Raw genomic sequence first — 23,170 nt, 5'->3', positions numbered from 1 at the left:
CGTAGGGGTACGCATACCCCTAAACATTTTGTGAATCTAATGGGAGAAGAAACTTTTTAAAAAATTATTCTTATTTAGTTTCTTCTCTAGCATGTTGAATTGTCAGTTCCATTGCTACTCCTGATGGCAGCCTCATTTTCTGTCACAGTGTTTCCCGAGTCTCAGATGGAATCAAGCATTTCATGTGTGAAGTAGGAGTTGGAATCTAGCACGGTGATTGGTCAGTTTCGTTATTACCACCTCCGATGGCGGCTTCATTTCCTTTCCTGGTGCAATGCATGTTCTTTGTACTTTCGTCACTTTACTGTATTTATTTTCCCCGATTTGAACAATAAAATGGTGGTTTTTATTGAGTCAAAATGAGAGTACCCCCTAAACATTTTTTAATAGGAAAAAAAGCACTGTCTATATGATTTGTGGTCTTTGAATGAGAATGTTAATGCTGTGATTTTTTAAAAAGGCATAATGTATGAATGTTTATTTTTTTAAATGTAAGTTGCTTGGAGATTTTTTTGGTTGAGATTCCTGCATTGAAGGGGTTGGACGAGAAATCAGGGTCCCTTCAAACTCTATGATGATAATAATAATAATAACATTTTTAAAAAGAAACCCAAAGAAACCCACCAAATTAAGATAGAACTCTTCTCCCACACACCCAAAAAGCAAGGCTCCATTGTGCTCAAGATAACTAAGGTCAGGTAATGTTTGCTCTTGCAATCTTCCTGTGTAAGTCACATGAGCATAGATACAGACAGACCTGCTATCCCCACATGGAAAAAGGTTGTGGAAGATGGAGACATAGTTTTTGAAGGGCCAAAACACACAGCATGGAAACATTTTCTCATTGTTCACTGCTGTGGATGAGTAACAGGGATATACATATGAAAAGCAGAAGACTTAAGCCACCTGTGTGTGGACTCAAGCCATTCTCATAATTGCATCTGCACACCTCAAATAAAAATCATAATTTGCAGTTTACTTCACTGCATCTAATGCTGAAATCCTATGCACATATATTTGGTAGTAAATACCCATTGAAAACAGAGGCTCTCCATTTTAAGGACCTGGCTGAAGGATAGATAAATGTCCAGAACCTTAGTACAAGTGGACTAACAATGGAACTCAACGAAAGGGTAAAAAAACAATCCAGACTACAAATGTTGCTTGTTTCAAAGTAAACTGGAACAATTTATTTCAACATTTAAAACCAAGTTATTATTCATAATTTTAAGTAGCTGCACTAGCCTGAAGGATCCTTCATTGATTACTTGATAAACAGAATTCTTCTTCTTCTCTACCAAAAGATTGCTGTAACAATAACTTTTGGTGTTTAGAAAGTGCATATGAAGTAGAAATCAAAATGCTCTTGTCCATTGGTAGAGGAGTCATTTAAAGTTGGATTTCCCAAACAGAACATATGTACATCCTATTAAATCTGCTAGACACACTTGCCATTTTATGTCCCACATACGCTATTCCCAGCCGATAATATACTTACTGACAAGAAAGCTAAAAGGCACGCTATGTCATAGGGTATTTCCTGAGTATAGCTTCATACTGAGTAACGTGGCACAAATAAGGATACTTCTAAATGGTGCTTTCCCAGTAAGCAAACTCAAAAGGAATGAGTACTACTTCCAGGAAGAGGTATCTGCAAGTGAGGGAGGTAGCACAGCCATAGCCCTCTCCCAAACAGTAATCACTGTTTGCTTTGAGTATAGGGATAGGGAACCTGTGGCTATACAGAGGTTGCTGGACTACAACTCCCATCCTACATGATCATTGATTGGCCTTGCTGTCTGTGGCTGATGGGAGATGGAGTGCAACAACATCTGGAGGGCCTCATATTCCCCATGCCTCACAGAGACATAATGACTTTTCCAAGGTGTGGTCAAGTTTCATGGTCAAGTGGGGATTTGAACCCTCTCACCCAACTCTACTACACACTGAGTAAATTCAGAGCAAAGGCTCTAAGATATACAGCAGACATATATGCCTTATTTATATAAATGGACTCTGCTGCAAGGTAAGTAACAAGTCTAACATAGTGCTTACAATCATCCACCATTTCAAGAATACCATTGTGTCCTAAGTCACAACACTAACTTTTTTTTTGCACAAGATTTGTAATGCAATTAGATCGTACTCGATAATAAATAATAATAAACAAAGCAATAACTTTGAAAAATATAAATTTGCAAGATACACTTTGGACAGACAACAAATTATTCTTTATAGTTAAAAATAGATGTGCACATTTTATGACTGGATTGGTTTTAAGATGTATACAATCAGTTTTATGCAACGGCAGGGTTGCATTTGATTGCCACGTGTGGAAATCTCCCAGTTTACCCAAGAGCAATGAAAGAATAGCCCCATAATAATGGTCTGGATTGATTTGCACATGACAATGTCACCCCAGCCTATTCATTAGCAAAACATTCTCTTTCTACTTCAAGCAAAGGATAAACAATGCACTAATGGAAGTTTCATAAATTAATGCAGAGTCTTAATGATGTGATAAACAATGCCATTACAAGTCAGAAATGGAAAGAATAGGTGCTAAACCTTAAGAAAACATTTGTGCTGAATTAGATCTCATCTTCTGATTCCTGATCTCGCTCAGATGTTTTCAATAATCCAATTTCCATGGATGGAGTTTGTTTTAGTTTTGTGCGAACTATCCTGGAAAACAAAGCAGAACCATTTGGGCTACATGTTCACCCAGTTAAGTGTCAGGAAATCAACACCTATTTGATATCAAACAACATCCTCTGAATGAGAAACTTATATTCCTGGTTTAACTGTTTTCCAATTATATATCCTGATAAAGTGTCATATATAGCTACAGGATCCAACTATTCTAAAATATAGAAGAGTTTTCTCAAGTGCACAAATGAATGAGCTGCCTTCAACAGTATTTGAGGGTCATTTAAAGCAAAATCCATCCCAAAATCATCTATGTCCATGCAGAGAGGGCACTGCTGAAACACTCACATATAGCTTTGCTCTTTTTAAGATATTTGTGTAAAATAGTTAATAACCCCATTATCAGCTCATCCAGGGCACTCAGCTGATTACTAAATGACTTTTCTCCCTGTGGTGTGAGCCAATGTAATCTGGTGACATCAGAGACTGGAAATTTTCATTAAAATAAAATAAATGTTTCATTTCGTATAATTTTTAATTGAAGTTGACAATCTTACCTTAGTTGTTTATATATATTTGTGCTTTGCACATGAATTGCAAAGTCCCTGTCATATATTCTAAGCCGGGTAGGAATCAAGTGGGGAGCTGCCTATTTTATATGGGATTACCATAGTACGAATGTATACCCCAAGTCAATTTACCAACGCTTTGTCACACTTTAAAGTGCTCATGGATGGTGCCTCTACACAATCGTCGGCTATCCCCTCCTCAATCCCCTGTACCACAACCTGCACCATTCAGCAGAGTCCCTCAACCCTTGGCAGAGGCAGGAAAATAACCCTCCAGCAATGTGATGGGTGCTGGAAATCACCTGATCTCTAGTCAGTTGTGTCACTACTGCTTACAGGGTGCAGAGTGGGAGGGGGAGGGGGTTGTGAGGCTAGGATGCATGTGCTCCTGCTGGTCCATTTCTGCCATTCTGACCTCATCCCTCACCCTCTACCTCCTGGTAGGCAGTAGTGACACAACTGACCTGAGGGCCAGTGAGGAGCACGACTCTGCCTATCCTTTTCAATGGCATTTCTCTGGACCCAACCATATATCTAGGGCTGGGTGCTGGCATTTCAAATAGACCCATGAGCAAAACATTCATGCATCTTCCCTGATCTTAAACTTTGAGAAGAGACAGACTACAGGAAAGAGCCTCACAGAGTTCAACAGGCAGCTACCTCTTTCAGAAGAAAAAGAAATGCACATTGTTCACTGCTACATAAATGACACGGAGGAACTTTGCTTATTTCCTAGCGAGGTTGTGAGAAAACAGCAAAGCCCACTTGGATTGTGCTAATGGTTGCAGGCTGACATATGGAGGCCATTGCAGTTTCACATTCCTCCAGAACTGGAGTAGCCAATTTTGCGTAGCTGAGAGTTTTGTTATGTTGAACAACATTCTAGCATTTAGTGGCAAGTTAAATGAAGCTCTTCGGAATTTACTTACCAGCTGATTACGGTGTAATTCAAAGCCATAATTAGAAGTGCAAATGCATAATGCCAGCAATAGCACATGGTGATGAACATGATATTATTGTGGTCCGTTTGGTTCCATTCTGGACCCCCACTTGGAGGATAAAGTACAAATCCAATCTGTGGTGTCAAAAAAAGAACATGTGGCAGATGATGGATATGTTATTGCAAAAATGTATAAAGTTTTGTTGAAATTTGAAACAGAAGAAGAACTAATTAAAGAATGCATGATTAAATGGGCAAACAAAATTGGTTATAATATACAGATGGAACAGTGAGAGTTTATGTGGACTAAAGGGTTAAAATTCACATTGTGTTATGATTTTAAAGAGAATTTTTATAAAACGATGCATCATTGGTCTATATTTTGAAAGATGTAAGACACACACTTATATTTTTATAATAACGCCAGCCCAAAGAAAGTAACTTCACAGTTACATTTTTGAAATGCTTCTTAAATATAAATTTACAAGCAGAAGTAAAAGAAGATAAGTCTCAATCCCAAATCTACAGAGGAACACCCTGGAGAAGAGAATGCATTGGTGAATTCTTCTATGGTACTGAACATATTTACAGTGGTACCTCGGGTTAAGTACTTAATTCGTTCTGGAGGTCCGTTCTTAACCTGAAACTGTTCTTAACCTGAAGCAGCACTTTAGCTAAAAAGGCCTCCCGCTGCCACCGCACCGCTGGAGCATGATTTCTGTTCTCATTCTGAAGCAAATTTCTTAACCCAAGGTACTATTTCTGGGTTAGCGGAGTCTGTAACCTGAAGCGTATGTAACCCAAGGTACATGTATTTAAGCTTATTTATGGAAAGCACTGCAAATGGGAGAGCTGCCTTCCCTTCTGAAACTTATTCTGCTGTTGTGAACTCTTCCATCTGTCAAAGAAACTCTGCACCTTTTCTCTTTTTTACCTAGATGTTTTCCTTGTCGTAATATATATTCTCAAACAACAGAACTGCGCCTACGGACAAAGTGGCATGTACAAAGCTAAACACAGAAGATTTACAAAACAGTAGAGTTCAGAGTTTCATTTAACTCCCTTGCCCTGAGCTTTGAAGCAATAGTGGCTTCAATAATGGGGCAAGATATAATCCATCCCAGAAATATGAAAGTTTGCCAGAATGAGTACATTGTTGTGCCACCTCTATTCAATAGGAGAAATGGTTGGTTACAAACAATGCAGCTGTCTGATCTGCAGTGCAGTATTTGAAAGACAAATGAACAGCTCCAAACTTATCCATCTAAGGACCAGCCCTCCCATTTTTCAATCTCATCTTCCGGGCTGCTCCCCCAAGAGTGTCGTTTTACAGCCTTTCATTTTCTCCCCACAAGTATCTCAGATAGGCCAGATCCCTGTTGCAGAGTGGACCAGGCATGGGACCTGATTGATAGGATCCCTATTGGGTTGGGTGGTCTGAATCCTCCTCTGACTCAGAGGCATGGTGTAGTGGTTAGAGTCTTGGACCAGGACCTGAGAGACTCCAGTTCAAATCTCCACAGCGGTGAAGCTCACTGGGTAACCTTGGGCCACCCACTGTCTCTCAGCCCAACTAACCTCACAAGGGTTGCTGTGAGGATTAAATGAGGAGGGGGGAAACCATGTGGACCTCCTTGAGCTCCTTGGAGAAAAGGTGGGATATAAATGCAATAGTTAAGTACGTTTCTGTTGAATGCAGGCATGAGAAAGCAGGCTTTCCTGTGAAGGCAGAAGATGATGAATGAAGAGGAAGGTGGTGGCAGCCTCCCTCTGTTGAGTACCAGGCAGCCATCAATGTAATAAAGCACAAAGCCCCAGAGTGACATAACCAGCTCCAATTTCAATGGTGACTGCCTGGTAATTAGAGAAACACCAGAATATGGGTGGCAGGGCAATGGTATCAGCTCCCTAAGGATACTGCTGGCTGCTGCTAGGCCTGAAATCAAAGTTTTCCTGGGAATTAACTGATTACGAAGGCAGGAAACATAGACTCGCTCACCTGCCAGAACCAGCTCCCCTGCAGTATACAAAGACTTGTTCGGAACATCTCAAGGACAATGACGCCACGGAAGAAGACCTCCAAGAAGATGCAAGCAGCTCCTCCAAAGACGGCCACTACAAGTAACTGATGAACATGGTAATCTAACATAGGTCGCCCGTGGATGTGGAAATAAAATAAAAATCCTGGTAACAAAGAAATGAGAGGGTCTACTTTTGCTTCATGTACTAATTTACTGAACAAAATTTCTGTTACAAACCGTAATATTTTGGTTTTGTTTCAAGTAACCTATGTGTATATGCATGCATTATTTTAGAAAAGTCAAGAAGTGCTCAGCTAATTAGAATTTCAGTAGGGAGAATCCAATATCCCACCTCCCTTGGATACTAGAGGGGAGATAGCTGAGGACTCCCCAAGTCTGCGGTGCTAAGGGCCAAAATAGAAACTTAGTAAAATGTAAAGGTAAAAGGTAAAGGGACCCCTGACCATTAGGTCCAGTCGTGGCCGACTCTGGAGTTGCGGCGCTCATCTCGCTTTATTGGCCAAGGGAGCTGGCGTACAGCTTCCGGATCATGTGGCCAGCATGACTAAGCCACTTCTGGCGAACCAGAGCAGCACACGGAAACGCCGTTTACCTTCCTGCCAGAGCGGTGCCTATTTATCTACTTGCACTTTGACGTGCTTTCGAACTGCTAGGTTGGCAGGAGCTGGGAACGAGCAACGGGAGCTCACCCCGTCACGGGGATTCGAACGGCCGACCTTCTGATCGGCAAGCCCTAGGCTCTGTGGTTTAACCCACAGCACCACCCGTGTCCCAAAATAGAAACTAGATGGGATACTAATTAGCAACCATGTCAGGTTCATGCTCCCTCTCTGTAACTAATAATAGGTGTTGGGGACTATTTTAACTTGCAACACAGAGCAAAGCAGTCCAGTGGGGAAGCGATTTTTATCAGGACTTGGGCAAGAGAGGAAAAAAATTAAATCTTCCCTCCATATGCTCGACACCCCCAAACCCCAAGTTATGGCAGGAGTAGGGGGAAGTACGAACGTGAACCCCACTATGAAAGTTTTGATGTACACATTTTCCCTCTATTTATTTGCTGAAAGATTTATACTCTGCTTTTCAGGGCAAGACTCATCACAAGGCAGCTTACAGAACACCAGCACCAAACAGATTGATAAAATGTGGACAAAAATATTGGTTGTGTCCCCCCAAAGGTTTTGTTCTTATTATATTTGTAGACACAATTTACATTAAATGCTGAGGTATTTTCATTTCATAAATGAAAATGCATGTACATATATGTGCTTTCCTATTTTTTGGAAATATATTTTGGAAATATGGCAACCCTAAAGTCCATGCTTCTGTTCTAAACATATTGTTATCTCAAAGCAGAGAGCCACACTCATCAATAAGTGTGTTATGTCTGGGATCGCAGTATACATACACACCATGATGTCTGCTAAATTAACTTAAATATAAGGAGCCTTTAACCCTACTTCAAACCCCAAATTTTTAACTCTTCTATCCTGCCCTTAGTCTGCCTAATACGTAAAGATAGAAAGTTCATTATTCAGCTCCATTAATTCTCATTCTTGACCTTTCCTTCAGCCTCTCTTTGTCGCACCCTTTCATACATAACTATATGATGTGCTTTTTCTAATGCAGCTTTTACCAACCTGGGGCAAAGCAGGTTTATTGGGTGTTGCAGACCAACACATCTGGAGGGTACCAGGTTGGCAAGTGCTGTGCTAATTGATAACCTTTCATCTTCTCATTTTTGTGTTAAGAGTTCAGAAAAGATTTTCCTCCATTAACAGTATGATACAGTCAACTCACCTTCCACAAAAACAGCAATCGAAAGCATCAACCTGTCCAAGGCTACTGGTAACACATTAGTGCTGTGCACCACAATGTCTACCATCCCTGAGATGCCATAGAAAAGATACATGGTTGCATGCTGCCAGTTCATTAGGTGATCCCATTGTTTCTCTTCATAATTGTATAACTTCAGATGTGGCCCATCAGGAACAAACTGCTCGGCGATCATACCTGTGTGTGAAACAATGGCAGACTGTGTCAACAACCTTCTTATTCAATTGCTTGATTAAAGACTAGTTAAAGCCTTTTAGCATCACTGTGGTAATGGCAGCCTTTCTCCTTGCTTATTTTGCAAGAGCTGAAAATTCAGGTCAGTCCTTTACGCATACCTCTTGGTCTAGTCAATGCTACTGCCCACAACTCCATTTCATATCTTCTTTCTTTAGCACTATTAAGCATCTGGAACCACAGCTATGAACCCCAAAAGGAAACTTGACACCATCCCGGTAATGGACTGGTTGAGAGCCAATGAACTTGAAGCTCAATCCACAAGACTGGGGCACTGTTGGTGGGTGGTTCCCTAGACTGGATGGATGGGGTGCTGCCTGCTCTTGATGGGGTTCCACTCCTCCTGAAGGAATGGGTACACAGAATGGATCCACTGCTGTTGTTTGAGGGTCAGGTGCCCTTGGTAGCAAAAGGTGCCTTCCATCAGCTTCGGCTGGTGGCCCAGCTACACCCCTATCTGGACAGGGATAGCCTAACATCAGTTGTCTATGGTGTGGTAATTTCCAGGTTAGATTATTGCATCATGATAAAGGCAGTTCAGAAACTGGTACAGAATTCAGTGACCAGGTTGCTCACCAGGGGAAGACAGTTTGAGCACATTACACCAATCTTGACCCAACTGCATTGGCTGCCAATTAGTATCCAGGTTCAATTTAAAGTGTTGGTTTTGACCTATAAAACCTTAAATAGCTCAGGACCGTAATACCTCAAGGACCATCATATAAACCGACCCAGAGACTGGGCAGAGGAGGAATGGTGGAGACCTCATCCAGGGAGAAGGAAGAGGAAGACAATATAGATTTACAACAGGGGTTTGTGGGAGGTCACAGCTCAGAGGCAGATGAGGGAGAAAGTTGGGAAATCATGGGAGAGCCAAAGCAGAAGTAGGCTGACACGTTGTCACTAGAAAGCATTCCTGACTGTCCATCTCCCAGAACCCAGCGAGCCTTAAAAGTAGGAGAAGAGCTCGAAGAAAGAGGGCACTTAGCGGCACCCGTAGAGGAGGCAATGAGAATGACGAATGAGAAAGTGGGAGAGACCGGGGGTGGAGATTCACTTGGGACAATGCCATTATCCAAGAGGCTGGGTTCTATAGCCTCTCTCTGTAGAGTTTGCAATAAAGACTGTAAGAAACTTTTCCTTGTCTTTATAGTTTCCTGGGCAACCAGCCAGGAGCCACTGACAGCATCCTGTCACAGTGTCATCATCATACAAAGCCTTTCTTTGTGTACCTCCTCCATGTGGGGTCTGGTGGGCAGAAATATGAGGGTGGGCCATTTCTGTGGAAGCCCTCCACTCATGGAGTGGTCTCCCCAGGGAGGCTCACTTTGAACATGGGACCTTCTACACAGAAAAAAGATGTTCTGCCACTGAGCTGTGACCCTTCTCCCATTCAATGACAGACAGAATCCACACTACAATTTGTTTTACCATTAATGCATATTGTTTCAAAAATAATCATGGTTTGTATTGTTATTCATGAAGACCCAAACATCCTCAATCCTAACCATTTTTAAATGCTAAAGAAAACCAACTTACCAATAAGGGCAAAGGAGGCTTTGGCTATGCCTTCTGCTATTTCTAAGCGATGAAATCCTGCCTTGGAACCAATGGAAGCGTTCTTTTTCCTTCGACAGAGGTACTTCAGTGGATATTTCACAGACCACCACAGGCCAAAGATAAGGAAGAAACTCCCAGGAAGTGCATGACCTTTAAAATTTGCCATCTTTTCCTACTGCACAAAAAGACACGATGAAAGAGTGTTCTTTAGCAAAGCGTTCCTGGGAGAAACCCATTACTTGTAGCTCTAATCTAAGTTTCAGTCTGCATATAAACATATTCCTGCAGGAGGTGGCTTTACAACATTTGCTTGTCACGTGGATCCTCATTATGTTGGACAGATGCAGCCTTGGAGATGATGGAGAGCCTAGTGTTATAATGCTTGGAAGATCTGAGCTCTCCTTTAGAGCAGGGGTGGGGAACCAGATGCGGCTGGGTCTCCTACTCTCACCAGCCCAAGTCAGCATAACCAGTGCTAGGCTGCAAGTACTAGAACACCTGGAAAGCCACAGGTTCTCCACCCTTAGAATAATAGAATTGTAGAGTTGGAAGGGAACCCAAGGGTGATCTACTCCAACCCCCTGCAATGCAGGAATCTCAGCTTGTATGAAAAGATATGTACATATGCACTTCTCATTGAAACAGTCTGATTCCAGATTCCTTTCAACCCCTCCTCAATGCTGCGATCCAAATTCCCTTTGTACCAGGCTCGGTTTTGTATTTTATTTTCATAGCCAGAGCCCCTGTCAGTCTCAACTGGCCTACAGAAAGCCCTAGGCTGGTGCAGCTATTTGCCTGCCCCACCACCTTCAGCTGCTATAAGCAGCAGGGCTGTGGATGCTGTGGTGCCCCCCCCTCCAGCTCCATTAAGCTCCTCCCCCCCATGTTCTCTAACTGTGTTTTGGACTGCAGCCTAAAGCTTCTAATGAGCTGAGCAGGTCCTTGAAAATTGTTACAACATGGAAATGGCTTGTTAAATGGAAAGTAAATGCAATTAAAGTGTCTGTGAACATGCGGGTTGAGTGTTAATCTTTAACGAAGATTGTCAGGCTCAAAATCAGCATATTTTCGCTTTTATTGCTTTATGGCCGCTAGCTATTTACCCTTGACCCTGATAGTTGGACCAATTGTCCCTATGAAAAGGCAGCGCCCACAGCAAAGTTGCTGGTAGGCCAAAGAGGCAATATTTAGAGGCAACATGCAAAAAAGAAAAGCTAAGCAAATAAATATTTATTTTACGGCGGAACAAAACAGCAGCTGATTCACCACCCTGATTCAAATTTCTCTACTGAAAAACAATTGTGACTGTATTGGTGAGATATGCCCTCTCTCACGACTGGCTAATTTTTGCTTCTTTTAAAGAAAACGTTTCCACTTGGAGACATGGGGAAGTTAAACAAGAAAAAGATTTTATTTTACAACAATGTTAATAAAACAAGAGATGCACCAGGAGATGGAATTATTTCAAGAAGCATATATATGTAAAATTCAGTGGTAGCTACAGGCTTCTAAACAAGATGATAAATGTGCAACTTATATTTGCTTCTGTTCCTTAAAATAAACACTGAGGTGTTACAGCTTAGGTCTTAAAGCTTTGGTTCTGAAACAAAGTAGTACTTTCTGTCAGTTCCCCAACCTTCTATAAGTCTCCCTCCTGAGCATGGGTGTAGCTAGGATTATTGTTGGGGGGCAGGCTTTTAATAGGGGGGGCAAAACCTCAGATTTGCATTGATTTTGATTAATTTGGGGGGGCGGCAGCTGATGTAGGATATATATTCCTTCTCCTTAACAAATATTTTCTTTGGTCAGGCTTGAATAGTCATACCCAACATACACTCTGTAAGGTTCACATCTAGGTTTGCTTTGAATGGCCAGGCTTTTCTTCTTCTTCCTGTCAGTAAATACCCAGAATAGCAAAAAATATAAATACATCCCTGTTAGTTTACTATTTTAGCCCAGGAACACATTTGCAGATTTATCTGAAGCAGGGAGAGTGGGGAGATTAGTAACAAAGTTCAAAGTATAACCAAGTTCAAAGTATAACCAAGTATAACCTCACTATAACCAAGATTAAATTGAAAGGGTATATTTGCTGTGGTGACGCCACAGCCATTTTATATACGTTCACCTTGTGATAACCACAGAAACGTCAACAACATAAAACTAACAGGCACCATTTTACTTGAGGAAAGGAAATTCCTACTTCCAAAAACCTGAAACGCTCAGCTGCATATGCTGCAAACCCCATTTACCAATTCCTCTCTACATTTGTGGAAGTCCAACCTAGCACACTTTTCAGAAGGTGTATGAGGCCTCTCTGTTTGAGCTGGTCTTTGGGTCCAGGTGTTAGCTGAAGAAGGCTGGAAGGAAACTAGTTAAACTAGAGTAAACACTGATTTGTTTACTTGAGTTTTCCCCTTCCCATTGGGGAAGCGGTAAGCTAAAAATCTTAAATATATGTGTGTGCATGTTCAGCTCCAAAAGATGTGCATGTTCCCACATTCCAGTTGGGACGCCCTCCCATCACATGCCAGAGGTGGACATGGTCAGAGGCAAAAGTAGGCCACAAAAAGTAGGCAACATGTTGGTTTCTTCACTTTCACATACCTTTCTCTATTCTCTCTCCAGCCAAGGAAGAGGCATTATTAGCATTCAAGGACACATTCCAGCTAGGCAAAAAACACTCAACGAAGGTGCAAAGCAGGACAGTTGAGGGGTGTGACTCATGAAAGTTTGTGAGGCTTGGGGAATTTTGAGGGCCACACAGAGGTTGCATTTGACTCCCGAGTCTGAGGTTCCCCATCCCTGAGTCACAAATGGCATTTATTTGAAAGTTGAAATGGGAACACTTCAAAGCCTGTCCGCATGATTGATATACCGTCAAACCTCGGTTGTTGAACATAATTCGTTCCAGAAGCCAGTTTGGCTTCCGAAATGTTCAACAACCGAGGCACAGCTTCTGATTGGTCGCAGAAGCTTCCTGCACTCAAGCAGAAGCCGCGTCGGACGTTCAGCTTCCGAAAAATGTTCAAATACTGGAACACTTACTTCTGGGTTTTCAGCATTTGGGAGCCGAAACGTTCCAAAATGGAGATGTTCAGGATCTGAGGTTTGACTGTACTACTGTTGTCTTTATATGTAGCAATGTTTTTCTTTTCTTTCTGTTAGCTAGCTCTCCTTCCCTTGGTTTTTGATCTTTCTGAATGCCATTGAATTTATTCTTCGTCACAATAGGCACTGCAGGTGCACAGACTAGGCAGGAAAGCTGTCCCCTGTGCCAACACATCAAAGGCAGCCAGTTGATGTATACTGAGCCTACAAACAGCTTGTATTCAGGAAGCAGTTATGAATGATGAACACCTTTAGTCATTTTGACGTTTTATTTTTGTGCCTGTTCAATGGCATTTGGATGTTAAATATTTGATAAGTCATTCTGTGCTTTAAGCATCTTGCAAGTTGCTTTGAGATATCACCAAGGCAATTAGCAACCATAATAAATAATAATGATTGCAGTTACAATGAATTCAAACAAACAACAGCACATTATTGCAATGTTTAGTAAACAAAAACATGGGGCTCAAGAAGCAATAAGAACCTGGTAAAAATGTTGAGACAAATTCCATTTTGCTTATAAACATGCACAAATCACAAGATCAACGTTCATGCTTTTCCTGCTCCCAAAAAGACTGTTGGTGTAATCCTAGGCATGTTTACTCGAAAGTAAGTCTAAGTGTGTGGCTAACTTCCAGATACATGTGCAGAACATTGCAGCCATGCAGCGCAGTCCTATATGTGTCTACTCAGAAGGGAGCAGGGTGGATAAAAATAAATGATTTTAAAAATAATAATAATCCAAAAAAATGGATTTTTAAAAAATTTAAATCAGATTTTTTTTATTTAAATCAGAATTTTAAAATAAAATGCTTTTGGAGAAAAAAATCTTTCTAAAGATAGTTTTCTATTTAAGTTACATTATAGTCCAAAGGCTATTCATCAGGAAATAAGGATTTGTTTTAACTGTTTCATGTGTGCTAAAACTCAGTCTAAGTTTTTTTTAATAAAAAAAATTGTTTAACCACATCAGTTAACAAACATGGATACATATGCTATAATGTTATTGTTTTAGTTAAATAAATTGTTATTAAGCAGGGAACCACTACTACTAGAGCCCTTTCCCCAGTTCTCACCTGGTTAGGTAGATCACCTGGATTAGGGCATCTCAACACTCATCTATGCAATGTTGAACAACTGATGATCAAATAGGTAGCCTCACATTATCACCATGACCCTCCTCTGCCCATATCCAGCAGACTGGACAGCCTAAAAAGGAACCCCACAATTGTCCTCTTACTATGCACCATGCCACCGATACAAGTCACAAGCCTCAGCCTGTACTGTACAGTGCAAGAAGAAACAATGAGGTAGAAAGTAAAGTGTCAAAGGCTGCAATGGGTGCTGGCACAGAAACAGCCAAAATTTGTGGGCCAGAAGGAGATAAAGTGTATGCAAGAAATATGAAGGGAATGCTGTGGTCGCCAGTCTCTGGAAGAATCAAACTGATAGCACAAGTTATAAGGTGTAATATGTGCCCTTTGTTCCTTTTCTGTGCCAGTTTCGTTTATGGTATTAAAAGACCTTGCAATCTGCTGTGTAAACCTTAGAAGATGTCAGACTCAAAATGGCAGACAACAAAAGTGCTTTTTAAGGAACTGATGACTCCAGTAAGTCTCTCAGACTTTCCTTCTCATTTTCTGGCTATCCAAGCAGGTTTGTAAATATTGGCAGAACCTTACAGTACAGGCATCTTTAAAAACAGAATGTGCTGTGTTAAATCACTGTAGAACAGAAATAATGAGGGGTTTTGTTTTGTTTTGAAATAACTTTCCTCTTAGATATGGAGCCAAAACTGAATGGGGGAAAAATATTGTATGGAATAATATTGTCTTCTGACAAATAAATGTTAACTATCTAAAAATAGTGCGTGTGTTTCTTCTAACACCACTGATAAAAGGTTACTGTGAAACATATATTTTACAGTAACCTTTTCTTAGGAGAAAAAGATACACTATTTTGGGGAAAATATATTTATCAATGTTTGACTTGTCTCCAAGCTCAGGGGCACATCAAACACTGGAACAATCTCTTGTCACTGTGCATAAATGTTTCACAATCCCTATTCATTGAAATCAGGAAGTGGGGTAGGGCAGTGGTTAAAAGAATGAGCTGGAACTCAGATCAGGTGCTGACCTTTAAAGCCCTAAATAGCCTCGGTCCAGTATACCTGAAGGAGCGTCTCTACCCCCATTGTTCTGCCCGGACACTTAGGTCCAGTGCCAAGGGCCTTCTGGCAGGTCCCTCATTGTGTGACGCCAAGTTACAAGGAACCAGGCAGAGGGCCTTCTCAGTAGTGGCACCTGCCCTGTGAAACACCCTCCCACCAGATGTCAAAGAGAACAACAACTACCAGACTTTTAGAAGACATCTGAAGGCAGCCCTCTTTAAGGAAGCTTTTAATGTTTAACAGACTACTGTATTTTAATACTTTTTTGGAAGCCGCCCAGAGTGGCTGGGGAAACCTAGCCAGATGGGTGGGATATAAATAAATTATTATTATTATTATTATTATTATTATTATTATTATTATTATTACTGGTCAGCAGTTAAAGAGAACTATTTGTTTTATTTCATTAACCTCCACTTGTGTGCACACTGCTTGTGGAAATGAGTTTCAATGCTCTTTCCAGGGCGGACAAAACACTGGGTAACAATTTTTTACTTTTTGAATGTTGTCTAGATTTCTACAACTGATTTAGGGTATTTTTGCACTGCTGAATCAGGAAATGGCACCCGTTTCTCTCCATCAGGTCAGGTTTACTGTAAACTGAATGGTGGGCATTGATAAAGGTAAGTACACGTAAATTGCATGTTGCTTCACCATTTTTCAAACTTCAGGGCTTGAACTTCCGTTTCTTGGAACTCCTGGAATGCACAGAGGCAGGGAGGTCTCTCTTCAGAGTCCAACAGTAGTCAGCCATCATGACTGCGTCCCAGCGACCCTGATACCTGGTCTCCATCTCTTTCATGTCCTGATGGAATCTCTCCCCCTGCTCGTCACTCATTGAACCCAGGTTCTCAGGAAACCGGTCCATATGTGAAAATAGGTAGTGCATCTTGACGCTCATGTTGCAGCCCAGGTTTCTGAAAGCAGTCAGCATGTTGTTGACAAGTTCTGCGTAGTTTCTGGCCTTTGTTGCCAAGAAAGTTCTTCACTACCAGAACAAATGCCTTCCACACTTCCAGTTCCACTTCGTTCATTGAGTTTCCGAACTCTGGATCTCTGATGAGCTGACGGATCTGAGGACCGTCAAAGATGCCAGCTTTCAACTTCTCCATGGTCAATCCTGGAAAAGCCTGGCACAAGTAAGTGAAGCAGTCACCATCCTTATCCAGAGCCTTGGTGAACTGCTTGATTAAGCCGAGCTTGATGTGCAGCAGTGGGAAGAGTATTCTGTCTCTGTCCACCAGAGGGTCGTTGATGACGTTCCTTTTTTTGCAAGGCACCAATTCCTCCTGCACAGGCCAGTCCTTCTTCGTGTAATGCTGAGCACGGTCCCTACTATCCCACATGCACAGAGAACATGGGTACTTGGTGAAGCCAGACTGTTGTCCCAACAAAAAGTTCACCATCTTCAGGTCAACACAAATAAACCACTTATGCTGATCATAACCAATTTTCTCCAGCACATACTTCACCCCTTCATAGTTCTCCTTCAGTGTACTCGAGTGAGCCAGGGGTATAGAGGCAAACTGGTTGCCGTTGTGTAGCAGAACACATTTCAGTGATCGCTTGCTGCTGTCAATGAACAGTCTCCAGTCTTTGGGTTCGTACTGTGGCACTCCAAGCTTGAGCAGAAGCTGCACAATATCGGCACAGTACACCAAGTCCTTCTCTTCCAAGAAAAAACGGAGGTACTCTTGATGCCTGTTGCGGAAGAAGCTGATGCGAGCACTGTCAGAGAGGAGGTTTTTTTCCTTCAATCTGGATGCCAACAGTTCGGCAGAGTCCTTTGACAAGCTGAGGTCGCGAACTAGATCATTCAACTCCTTTTGGGAAAATGGATGTGGAGCATCATCTTCAAGAACCACTTCTTCTTCTTCATGTCCTTCAACACTGGAGGCATCTTCGTCACTAATGTCAGGAAGTTCTCCGAAGATAGGCACTGGAATTTCATCACAATGAGCTACAGGACGACGTGCTGATTGTGTCGGATTCAAGCCAGCAGAGCCAGTTTAGCTCTGAGGAATTTGGCCACCCTCCAGGTGCCCGGCTTGAATCCTTGTGACCTCCTGTCTGCGACTCCCAGCAAGATCAAGGGAGGTCTCTTCGGCGATCCTTTTCAAACGTGAAAAGAACACACCACTCCTCCCCCTCCCATAGCCAGGGGGGGGAATGAGACAGACAGAAATACATCTACATGTCTTTATTTCTGTCGTTCAGCAGTACAGAGAAAACATGTCTGTACACTCTGATTCCAACTGCAGAGAGAGAATTACTCCACCCATGTACTTCCAGTACAGGGTCATGTGACACTCTGAGCTAACATCCGGTGCTCAGTACACTGTCTCTTGTTCCCACGGTACATTCCAATAACATCAGTTTCCTGTTTACCATTCCAGCCACCTGGAGCTCGCTTCTGCATTGCTCCTTTTTCGTAACAGATTGAAGATCAGGATACTTGAGGCTGCTCCGGTTCTTTCTGTTGATCCCAGCCACACCAATTTATGGAAGATTTCGAGGTTTTATGACTTCAAACTGATCCATTTTCGACATAATCACCCAGAACTATCAGACCTGAATACTTCTTGTCATTAAAATAATCATTTCCATTCAAAACAATTATTCGACATGGCATTTTACCCCTACCAACTTCTTCTAAAATGCTCCACACAAGCGTACATGTGAACAAAAACGTAAAAAAAGACAAGTGGCCATAGCTCAAAAACTTGACCTGATTGAGCAAAACCAATGTGATTTTTGGATTCAGCGCATCAGATTCATCCTAAATCAACTGAAAAAATGCAGACAACAAATTTGTTGTTGACCAGTGTTATTTAAAAAAAAATGATTTTTTTTTATTTAAATCGGATTTTTTGGATTTAAATTGGATTTTTAAAATAAAATGCTTTTGGAGGAAAAATCTTTCTAAAGATAGTTTTCTATTTAAGTTACATTATAGTCCAAAGGCTATTCATCAGGGAATAAAAATTTGTTTTAACTTTTTCTTGTGTGCTAAAACTCAGTCTAAGGTGTGTGTTTTTTTAAAAAAAAATCGTTTAACCACATCAGTTAACAAACATGGATACATATGCTATAATGTTATTGTTTTAGTTAAATAAATGGTTTAAATTGTTATTAAGGAAATGATTATTTTTCTCCTTCCAATTAAGTACAGCAGAAAAGTTGTCCAAATATAAGCAATCATTTCATAATTATCTGTCTACGTATTTCTAATAGTATAACCAAATCAATAATTTTTGATATAATTGTAAAAGCTAGTCTGAAAATTTATTATTCCAAAAATGAAACCTTCATCTGGTTGTAAATATTAACATTATACTAGCAAGTATGAGTCTTTCTGTAAAAAAAATGATTTAAATCAAGTCTTACTGACTAGTGATTTAAATCATGATTTAAATCAATTTGATTTCAATCAAATCCACCCCGGTTCTTTCTTTTTCTTTGCAGGGTTACCTTGCTTAAGATTCCACTGTTGGCAATTTCTGTTGTTTCATTGCTGTTGCAAAGGTAGAAAACGATAGTCTGCACATGCACACTAACCAGATACACTGGAAGGAGGCACATTGCAAGCTTTTTAAACAAATGTTGAAATTTGCAAGAGGCTGGGTTGCTTGACAGGAGCCACATGTGCCTCTGGTGACAGAGGAGTAAGACCTAAGGTAACCAAATATCAACACATGAGAGGCATGTAATGACTCTCTTGAAAAAGGCAACGGGAAGGTTTGACTTCTTGGGGAAATTTGACTTTCACAGAGCCATCACCTCATTCTTCCTCTTCTACCACATGGAACTCTGCTGGGTATGAAGTACTAGCCTGCAACTGAAGCAAACTACGGTATCCCCATTCCCTTCAGCGCTGTCTAGAGAAATCTAGATTGGAGTAAGAGACTCGGTGCCCCCAAAAGGGAGAATTGTAGCATGTGGCGCATTATTGCTGGAGAGCTGCATCATGGGAGGGGGGGTGTCCTTGTATTGGAGATGATAAATGGGCTTAGTTAATAAGAACTTCTTTAATCTGTTCCAGAACTTGAAGAGAGAATAAAAAGCCCCTTGCATTGCCCAGTAGCATATCCTGTCTTGTTGAACCTGCCTTAAGCAGAGGATTGGTTCAGCTAGGCATGGGCCAGGCAGAAGACAAATCTACAACAATTGGTGATATCTCAGGAGTTTTCAGTAGATTGGCAAGGGGTTTCGGATTCCCATTAGTTTAACAATGGCAACAACAAAATGGCCCCCTACACACATGCTGAAAAGCTTTAAGAATCCCTGATCTGCAGAAACTCTGGGGTAGATTTTGCATGTCACCCCAAAGCAGCTGCCCACCCCAATCAAGTAAATAAATAAAAATACTTTACTAACTGAACAATCACATTGCAGTTAGCTTGGTTCTGCGCACACACCCCAACATAAATCCTGCACCCACAACATAAATCCTGGCTACACCCCCAAGCCACCATTTTGCAGCTGCCCACACCTGGAGCAGATGAACTGAAAGATCCCTTCCACAATTCTATTATTCACCACAGTAAAATATGCAACAGCATTCCTTAGGGGCTGGTGTAGATAACGAGGACATGACCCAGAAGGTCTACATTACTTAGTACTTGCATTAATTTATCCCTTGAATTAGACAGCCATCTTTCATGTTACAGACTTTGTTCACCATTTTCTCTACCACCTGAAATATCTGAATCATATTGGGCAGCATGGCTGCGGCAGGGACGATTCTGTCTTAGGGAACTAAGTCGTAGCAGCTTTTCTCGACTTCCATGACTTTTATGAACTTCATAAGGGGAAACATTGGTTTGCAGAATCACCTTTGATATAGAAAGCATGCTTTATAGGTTAAGATTTAATAACAGTAACAAAAAAAACTATGCTGAAATATCCTATTGTTGGGGTGATAATATTTTGGGTTCATATTTTCAATCAGAAAAAGGTGTTTCCAATTACTCTTGGGAGCATTCCTGTGTGTCATAACAACCCAGGCTAGCATATAAAGGAACAAGCAAGCTATAGACCTGTATCTAATATTTTGTGACATGCTGTATTGTATTTACACATAGATTAGTTGCCATCAACACTTGACTCATGCTGAAAATATCTGCACTGCTACCAGAATAATGAAATGTGTTTATATATATATATAATATGGTTAGATCACATCCTTGTTGTTGTTGTTGAAAAAAAAACCCCATACTGGTCTTGAAGGCAAAGGCGCAACTAAAACACGTTAGTTACTCTTTAACAAGTTTCCCTATTTATTTAGGCACACTGAGTGTTTCCCACCAAGCCCCACAATATATAAAGAATAGAAGGCAGGCCAAATAACAGCAAATATGAAAAAACTATTCTATACACCACTCTCCCTTGATTCCGCAAACTCCGGTGTAGCGGGGAAGGGAGTCGACTTTCCAGGAGCCACAGAGAAAAAGACAGCAGCCGGCGGGAAGTTCTCCTGCACAGTCCCCAACAAACTGCGCCCAGGGTGCGAGAAAGGCGTTTAACATTCATTCCGACGGGACTTGCGCAGGAGAACGTCCCGCTAGAATGTGAGAAAGGCTTGAGCGGAAAGTTTCCAGCGAGAGATGCTCAAAGACGTGCGTCGACGTCGCTGCAAATCATATATAAATGCTTTTCCTACTCAGAACTCCATGGGAATCCAGTTATTCCCAGGTAAGCGCAGAACTGCCCGAGTAGCGCTAAACTCAAGAAGGGAGACTTTTGCGGCGTGAACGTGCTCAGGATCGGGCAGCGAGCAGACGGGAGAGATCCACTCCGGAGCAGACGGGAGAGATCCAGTCCCTCAAATCTGTGGAAACGGGGGAGGGAGAACCACGCAATTACAAGGACTAAGGCTTACCGAACTTGGTCTGCTTCTTTGCAACTTTTTTTGCAAAATGATCCTTATTGTCCCAATTGGGAACTTCTGAGAATCATTTAACCCGCGGCGCTCCGGCGACTTTCAGGGATGCGGACGTGTGGGTGACCTCATCCCTCCTCAGCAGCAGCTACGAAAGGCTGGAGGCGATCGTCGTCCGGGAAAGATGCACCCGCGCGGCGGCTCCTCCCCGCTCCCATCCCGCCTCCTCCCGCTGCGCAGAGATGCGCCTCTTCGGGCCAGTGGCGCCGCTGGGGCAATCAAGCCGGCGCCTTCTCCCTCTCTCCTCCGCGCCCGCCTCCCCAGCCGCGTCCCATTGGCTCCTTCTACCCCCTCTCGCCTGCGGATGGGCTGGAGGAGACGTCCGTCTGCGAGAGAGTTCCCCGCCTCCCTGCAGCCGCCCTCTGCTGGGGTAAGAGGGGCACTGCCTCAGGGGCTGCAGTGATGTGGCACCGAGGGGAGGTGCCAAAGGCAGGGAAGGGGAGAGACTGTCCCACAGGCGAGATGGGCACAACTGGCGCCCACTGGCCCGACTGGGAATCGCGGAAGACTACTGCCTTGTGAGGAGAAGACGAGGGATGCTCTCCTACCAAGAGTCAAGCGAAGATGTTCTCTCCCTCCTCCCTCGTTGTGGGCACTTTTGGGAGTCCCAGAAGAACAGCCATTTATTTCCTTTGTAGGAACTCCTGCTGGTCTTAAGAAATTGAGAGAGAGAGAGAGAGAGAGAGAGAGAGAGAGAGAACAGCCCTCTGGATTTTTCAGGAGAACCCTTTAAGCAGCAATCGTTTGGCAAACTTCCCTGGCCTGATAGATGCAAATTCAATTCCTTTACTGTATTTGGTTCCAGTTATTACTAAAAGGCTTTTGTTTTTGCAGAGCTGGACAGCCCCAAAAGGAAGAAGACCCCATTAAAATTGGCCCTGATTCTCCAGCACAGGGAAAGGGTGACCTCTTCTCTCTTCTTGAATCCATCATCCTCAGAGGCTTCTGCTTTCTGGTTGTAATTAGAATTTTTTAAAAAAATATTTTTTATTAAATTTTCCATTTTAACAATCCAATCAAATCACATTAAATATTCCAAATTATACAAATACATATAGTCCAAATATCCTGCCAAATTATAAATTTTTGTTGGGACTTCCCATGCTTCAAGTTCGGTGGGGCTCTGATCATCTTATATCTCTACTGCCTTGAGTTCCCAATAGTTCCTTTAAATCTTCCTGTTGTTGCCCTTCCTTCTTTCATGGTCTCTGAGTTGTTTCCACAGGCGAGTTGAAGTAAGCAATGATGTGCTTCTGTGTGAAATTGGTATGCTTGACTCTCCTATTGCAGCTGGTAAGCCTATTGTTTGCACACTTCTTCTTCCTCCTCCTCCTCTTCTTCCTCTTCTTCTTTTTGTAAAAGAGTAGTTTTTAAAGAGAAACAATAGAAAAGCAAAACGGGGAACAGGAAACCAGGAAAGCCATACATCTCTGTGCCATCTGATAAACATCAGTGTGCTACAAACGATAGTGTTATGTACTGAGTTGAATAGGATCCAAACTGCAGCAGTCTGATTGGTCCTAGAACAATAGGATCCAAAAGGCAGCAGTCTGATTGGTCCTAGAACAATAGGATTCAGAATGCAGCAGTCTGATTGGTCCTAGAACAATGCAGCAGTATGATTGGTTGGCAGGAACCACCCAATCATGCTCCAGATAGAAGTGAATCCACAACCTGATTGGCTTACAGTAGAATTCCGGAATTAGCCAATCATATGCAGCCCATTGTGTAAATAATGTATATAAAGCAGATACTTTGAGGGGACATTCATTCATTCATTCCTCCTCACCACTATGAGCTGAATAAAGAGCATGAAATCACTTTGCGACTCTGAGTATATTTCAGATAGGCAAACAAATGTTTGGCATTTTACAATGTTAAGATTTCACACGTTGGTGGGGGTAGGGAGCAGGAAAAGTCAGCATCGCTGGCATAGAATCACAGAATTCTAGAGTTGGAAGGTACAGCAAGTGGCATCTAGTCCAGCCTTATGGTTTTACCAAGTGTGCCAATACCTCCCTCTTGTGCATAGGTAGTGTAATTTTGGCTGCATGAGACGTTTATTCCTGGAAATTGGAAATAGAGAGAACATAGGATGCTGCCTTGTACTACCAACAG

General features: G+C 42.0%; 1 protein-coding gene across 2 annotated transcripts; it reads right to left on the bottom strand.

Moving 5' to 3' along the window:
* Nucleotides 1-1,160: 1,160 nt before the first annotated feature.
* Nucleotides 1,161-21,259, bottom strand: TMEM45A (transmembrane protein 45A). 2 transcript variants are annotated; one of them, XM_053386195.1, is made up of 6 exons: nt 20,993-21,259; nt 9,810-10,002; nt 8,001-8,213; nt 6,158-6,342; nt 4,148-4,293; nt 1,161-2,685 (listed from the first exon to the last, which is right to left on the bottom strand). In XM_053386195.1, the coding sequence occupies exons 2-6, from the start codon at nt 9,994-9,996 to the stop codon at nt 2,592-2,594; spliced, it is 825 nt and encodes a 274-aa protein (XP_053242170.1). In that variant the 5' UTR covers nt 9,997-10,002; nt 20,993-21,259; the 3' UTR covers nt 1,161-2,591. The 2 variants fall into 2 exon arrangements, with proteins under 2 accessions (XP_053242170.1, XP_053242169.1); XM_053386194.1 differs by having other exon boundaries at nt 9,810-10,005; nt 20,993-21,258.
* Between the last annotated feature and the right edge of the window lie 1,911 nt (nt 21,260-23,170).

The sequence above is a fragment of the Podarcis raffonei genome, chromosome 4, assembly GCF_027172205.1.
Source record: "Podarcis raffonei isolate rPodRaf1 chromosome 4, rPodRaf1.pri, whole genome shotgun sequence".
Classification (NCBI taxonomy): Eukaryota; Metazoa; Chordata; class Lepidosauria; order Squamata; family Lacertidae; genus Podarcis; species Podarcis raffonei.
This window is presented reverse-complemented; position numbering and strand designations above follow the sequence as displayed.

Excerpts from the sequence above, each read along its gene's own strand:
- TMEM45A (XM_053386195.1), bottom strand. The coding sequence starts at position 9,996 with ATGGCAAATTTTAAAGGTCATGCACTTCCTGGGAGTTTCTTCCTTATC. Across the intron at positions 8,214-9,809 it reads AGCCTCCTTTGCCCTTATTG|GTATGATCGCCGAGCAGTTT; the intron begins GTAAGTTGGTTT and ends TTTCACACACAG. Across the intron at positions 6,343-8,000 it reads GATTGCTGTTTTTGTGGAAG|GATTTTTATTTTATTTCCAC; the intron begins GTGAGTTGACTG and ends CTTTGTTACCAG.